General features: G+C 39.2%; 1 protein-coding gene across 1 annotated transcript; it reads right to left on the bottom strand.

Moving 5' to 3' along the window:
• Positions 1–371: 371 nt before the first annotated feature.
• LOC122973734 (PC-esterase domain-containing protein 1A-like) lies at positions 372–5,310 on the bottom strand. Its single transcript, XM_044341464.1, has 10 exons — positions 4,964–5,310; positions 4,613–4,694; positions 4,241–4,320; positions 3,856–4,088; positions 3,233–3,383; positions 2,500–2,740; positions 2,341–2,394; positions 1,642–1,710; positions 1,137–1,346; positions 372–921 (listed from the first exon to the last, which is right to left on the bottom strand). The coding sequence occupies exons 1-10, from the start codon at positions 4,964–4,966 to the stop codon at positions 776–778; spliced, it is 1,269 nt and encodes a 422-aa protein (XP_044197399.1). The 5' UTR covers positions 4,967–5,310; the 3' UTR covers positions 372–775.
• Positions 5,311–5,830: the final 520 nt, after the last annotated feature.

Genomic DNA, 5,830 nt, shown 5'->3' with positions numbered 1-5,830 from the left:
CAGTTTGAGTTAATGTGTAAATCCATGTCCAATTTTGTTCATCAGTAAACAGGCTTTGTATAGTAACATTAGGAATGAGGCCACAAGTTCCACAGCAAACACTTTTTTTTTTTTTATACCAGCTGGCTAAGTGAATACATTATGGAAATGTAGATGCCAATATTAGCTTCTGTCATCAGTTAGAGTAAATGAACCAAAGCTACTACTTTGATCACAAATGAGATAGTGGCTCACTGCACTTTGTCAGTGTGGAAATACCAAAATAAAGCGCCAAAAATAAAACCTCTACATGATGTTCATCCTGAGACGTCAGAAGGATCATGAACTTTCAACTGCAACAGCTGATTCACAAAATCAGTAACAGTCCTGTCTTGAAATCCAAGCATTAACTTTATTTAAACGCAGCACCTGATACATTTAAAGTGCAGAATAAAAAATGCTTTCAAATGGAAAAAAAATATTAAAAATCTACTTTTGGTAACAAAAGAACAAACTGAGAATTTAAAGAACTATAAGTACTAAGAGTACTTATAGTTCAGGGAGTTAATTTACAATATAAGAAAAGAACCACTATGTGTGGAGCATGTCTGAACACATTGACAAATAAAATCTAAAAGTTTAACTAGATTGATGGACTTGTGGTTACAAGCTGTATAGTTCTCACACAAAGGACTGTTGTAAAATAAAACAATATACCCATAGATGAGGCAAAAGATAAGAGCTGATAACACAAGTGGACACTGATCAGGTCAGAATCGTGTCAAACACCTCTGCCTTAGTAGTAGTGGCCATGACGGGCGTGTTGACTGGGTCTGTGATGGGTGTACGGAGTATAGTGGTGTCTGGTGTGTCGGCTCCTCATCACGTACTGATGGGGCACGTTGTAGGGCTCGAAGTGGCGGGAAGGCTTGTAGCTGAAACCTGAGAAACAAAGAGGACATGTTAATAGGATACAGAGAGGACATTAAAAGCACAAGGACATCACATAGTGAGAAAGACCTCAAATAACTGAATTTGCAGATCAGAAAACAAATATTGTGACCATGCAAAAGCCTATAACATAAAAAGCCCAAAGAAATAACTACACATCATCAACCTGTCTGGTCACTCTGCCACATTTAGGTCAGCACACTTACCATTTCTATTTCTATTTCCATGTTTATCTTGATGTCTCTGGGCTGGTAGATGAGGCTGTGTCTGGACTGAAGGTCTGCAAGCTCTTACGGTTTCATGCCGATGTGCCTGTGGCTGTGGGTTGTTCTCAAAGTCCAAGTAGCCAAAGGGGAGGGAATCACTACTGAACTCCTCCCTGTAGCCGCTGTAATGTCCCTTTGTTGGGTGCCACTCTGTGAAAGAGAGATGAGAGTGAAGGACAGGGGGGAAGAAGACGATAACAGAGATAGGGATGTGTTCCCGTCTTTTAAATGTACCTCTGACGTACACAGAAACCTGACATTTATTGTTGATTTTTCAGAGTGCTCAAAATTTTGTATTCACACTTCGCTAAAGACGAGACAGAATATTTCAATTTTACACCATTAGTTTGAATTTTTTTGGTAACTGTATTTTCCCTTTTAAACATAAAATCGAGGACACTGCCTTAAAAAACCCAACTGACTCTGTAGAGGTTTTAAGAATTACCTGTCATGGAAAAATAGTTGCTAGGAGGAGGGTAGTGATAGTTGGTGGCAGCCTGTACTTGAAACAGTCCTGATAAAGCAGAGAAACATCAGCGACTAGGCAATCTCTAAACTGCGGAAACAGTGTTGCTGTCATGTGTAAAAACAATTTTACCTTAGTCAAAAAAAAAAAAAAAAAAAAAAAAAATTAAACAGATGCATAGAGTGCGGCTTGGGTGTAGAAAGGTATCCTTCTGGTGCTCTTCAGTTTGGGGATCCTACTACTCTAGAGTTACTGAAAAGATGCGAGGCACTAGAGGATAATACATTTAAGTGTGTACTTGCCCTGTTGAAGGCCTTAATGGCTGAAACATGTTGGCATGTTTTTAACTAGGTAAGTAGCCATGAAGTATTAAAGGCTTTTTAAATTCATCACCCCCAAGTGCCTCAGATCTTTTCAATAACTAAACAATTTTATCTTTTCATAGTACATACTATTAAAATTCTAAACTAATATGAAGTCCAAAATAAACAAAAACAGAACAAAGCCAACATTCAATCTCAAATATCAATGCGACACTGGACAATGGACATTACATTGATATATAAAATTTACTGTCCATTATTGTAATTTATTTTCCCCACATTTGCTTGCCCTTTATTAATCAATCAATTGAAATAATCCTTATCAAAACATTGTCATCATCATCTAAGGTCTTACCTGTGTGTCTGGTAGAATTTCCACAGGCTGGCTGCTGATCAGTAACAGCATGCTCTAAAAACACAGAAAAACACCACCATCCCATTACAGTAGTATGCCAAAACCACAAGTCCTGCCTTACAGTGTGTGTGTGTGTGCATACGAAGTCTTCCTCCTCACCAACAGTAGCCAGAGGACAGGACACACCCCAGGCCTGCGCAGCATGTTGTGACAGCAGGGAGGTTATCCTGCGGTGGGCAAGGGCGTTCCAGTGGACTCCGTCCTGCGTGCGGTGCTGCAGGGAGAAGCGGAACTGGAAGTGGAGGTCCAACACGTCCATCCCATAACCATTAGCCAGAGCCCCGCTGTAGAAGTTGGCTTCAATCACATCATAACGCAGCTGAGGAGCCTTGTATTGAATCTGAAAGGGAGCAGTGAGAGATTACACAACTTTAAGAGTGGAAAAGCAGCAGTACTCTGGAGGAAAAAATGCCTCCATCACATAATGTGGAAAAAATATATATACACATAATGTATATGTGGCTCCTATTTATATCTTGTTGTCTTTTTTAGTTTTTTTTTTTTTTATTTAAAATTGTCCTGATATGAGAAAACGGCATCCCCTATTAAAGATTAATGATATATGGGTGCTTTGTAAGTAGACAAACTATGTTGCCGTGGTATTTAGCGATGTATGTTGCACACAGATGGTGTTACGTGTGTGCCTGCCAAGGTTTTTGTGTGTGATATGATGTGGCATTTAAAATGGGTATGCTTATCATTTGGCTGTTAGTGTTCAACTGTTTGGACACACCTGTAGTAAAATGTCTAAGAAGGTGAGACAGATTGTGCAACAGTTCTGAATCAGCAGTCCCACCTTTACTTAGGATTCAGTTGGTTGGTGATGACGTACCTCAGGGACCAGGAAACCACCTTTGATCCTCTCTCCCAGGGGCATGGTGAGGTTCCATATGAACAGGGATTCCTCCGGCAGAATCCCACTCAGCTCGTCAAAGAACCTATAAAGGTTCTCCTTGTAGTCATCGATCCAACAGGAAGTGTATCTACAAAACCCAACAGAGACATAGGCTGATAAAATAAACATACAGACAAAAATAATTTAACAACTACAAGCCTAAAATGTCTAGTTCTGGAAGTAAAAACATGACTCATATTCACCACAGGACATTTAAATTCATGCTTCATTGCTTTAGCTGCCTGATATGGACTTGCTACGAGACTGTGAAATGATAATGAGTGTCTGCTCCTGTGGAGGCATTAAATGTACTTTGATTTTTCATTCCCAAATTCCTAGTCAAGTACTACCCACATTGCTTATTAATAAAGAGATTCACCAACACACAAGGCTGAGTGAACAGCTTCAGGCCAACCCAAGTTATATTTTAGTTAAACAGTGCCGTGTCCTCTGTCTGTCTGTCTCTCTCACTCTCTCACACTCTCAATCTCACACACCATTATGAACCAAATCTAATTGCTCTAATGTACCATTACTAGTACCATGCACAGTTACTCCACCTGGAAATATCCCAAACACAGGAGTTGGCAATGACCACATCTGGTTTTAACCCGTGCCGGAAGTCATCTAGGATGCTCTGCATATAGCGTGAGTAGATGCGCGTCACAAAATAGAAACGGACCAAGTGGTGGGCGGACCGAAACTGCCGGACCTCCCGGTACTCCGTTCCATTGTGCATTTGGTTCAGACGACCCCCTTCTACCAGGCAGTCCTGTTCAAAGCTCATCTCACCCTGGAGGAGACATGATAAAGTGGAAAATGTTGCTATATTTCACTTTTGAGATTACAGTTTAAAAACAGACAAAAACACTCATGTCATGAATATGGAATTTCTTTAATACATTTCTTTTACCAGTATGTAAACCTGAATAAATTATCACTTGCCTTGGTCTTCAGTTGTTTTAAGGTGAGATATTTCTCCTTCTGCAACAGCAGAACAAGGTCTTTGTACACTGACCGCTGAACTAGTGGCATTAAGAAAGAGCATTAAAAGAGGCTGGCTAAAGAGCTGATACATGTTCACAAACCACAAATCCATTAGAGGGTGACAGAGATTCATCCATGACTGTTGGAAGTTGGCAAGGCCTGAACACTTATTTGTTAAATGGCACAAAAACATCTATTTATTCATACATACGACTAAGTCAGTGAGGTTTTGCTGTAAATTTTAGATGCATGCATGGTCCTTTTTAAAAGTATTTTTCTTTAGAGAAGACACGTACTTGAAGAAGAAAATGAATTTAAATTGATACTCACTGGAGTCTCCCAGCACCACAATGAACTTGTTGTGGAACAGCAGGCTGGCCTGCTGGTGGCTCACACACTTCATTATCTCCTTCTAGTTACCAACAAGCCAAACACTTCAGTTTCTTTCACAGTAGTTATTATAAACAGATTATGTGAGTTGAAATTCACCACGTATGGGGTAGGTGGGCTTTAAAAGTGCTTCCAAGAGGGGGAATCAATAGGCAACAACTTACTCCATTAACGTTACGAGTAATGGTATCTATGTAACTTAACTCACATTTCTGTTAATTAATTAGCATTAGCACTTAGCTAAATTAGCTGGCGTTAGCTTGAATTAACACTAGCGTTATGGATACTTACCATTGTAAGTGTCAGGAGTCAGGAGCTAAAGTCAGTGCTGCCCGTTTAAATATATCTTGCTGTTTTTGAATTTAACGTTAGCTTATTAACGGTAAATTAGCCAACTTTACTGGCAAGCGAAGTCATCAGTTTGGTCACACAAACCCGCTTTGGCCTCACCAGCTGGCCACTGGCTCCACTTTTAAAATAGTTTGACAACTCAAACAGGCCCGAGGTTATGGCAGCGCTTTCATTTTGTAGCTTTAACATAAAAGCTGTAACTTGACAGTCGTTAATCCGACAGTCAACACGTGAGTCCCATCAGGTTAGTTTGGTGTTTAATGGCTGTTGGATTTTCGGGCGCGCTTTGAACCACAGTCTCGCGAGGCTGCCTAAAAATAAATTACATTTAGATTTGCATTTCATACATGTTTTTACATTAGATAAATTAAAGGGTTTTTTTTAAGTTTAATTATAATCAAATATTACATGTATAACGTTTAAAAACCAATTATAAATTGTTAATATAAATAAATGCAATTCCCAATGTTTGCCAATAGGAGGTGATAGAGGTCATATCAATACTATCAGTGCCAAATTGGTGCTTTTAAAAACGTATTGCTAAATTTGCCAGTAACTCAACATGGTCGACACTCTTCAATCTTTGTAATTAACGTAATTATCCAGACTTTTTCAATTTTCTTGCAGGGCTTTCAGTTGGTTACCATGGGGCCAGTGTAGTCCTAAATGTGTGTTGGTGTTGGGTTTGTTAACCACAATATGTAACTGCAATTCTCAACATGAACAGTTTTCTTTTGCAATTATCAATGCAATATTTTAGGCAGTGTAGTACTTCACCATGAATTTGCAATAAAACTCTTTTGTTTT

Source organism: Thunnus albacares, chromosome 22 (genome assembly GCF_914725855.1).
Source record: "Thunnus albacares chromosome 22, fThuAlb1.1, whole genome shotgun sequence".
NCBI classification, from domain to species: Eukaryota; Metazoa; Chordata; class Actinopteri; order Scombriformes; family Scombridae; genus Thunnus; species Thunnus albacares.
Note: the sequence above shows the minus strand (reverse complement) of the source record. Positions and strands in the feature narration are given on the sequence as shown.

Bases quoted from the DNA above. Each gene is read 5' to 3' on its own strand.
- LOC122973734 (XM_044341464.1), bottom strand. The intron at 2,395-2,499 runs GTGAGGAGGAAG...CTGTGTTTTTAG, and splicing joins CTGTCCTCTGGCTACTGTTG to AGCATGCTGTTACTGATCAG. The intron at 922-1,136 runs GTAAGTGTGCTG...TTTGTTTCTCAG, and splicing joins TGGAAATAGAAATAGAAATG to GTTTCAGCTACAAGCCTTCC.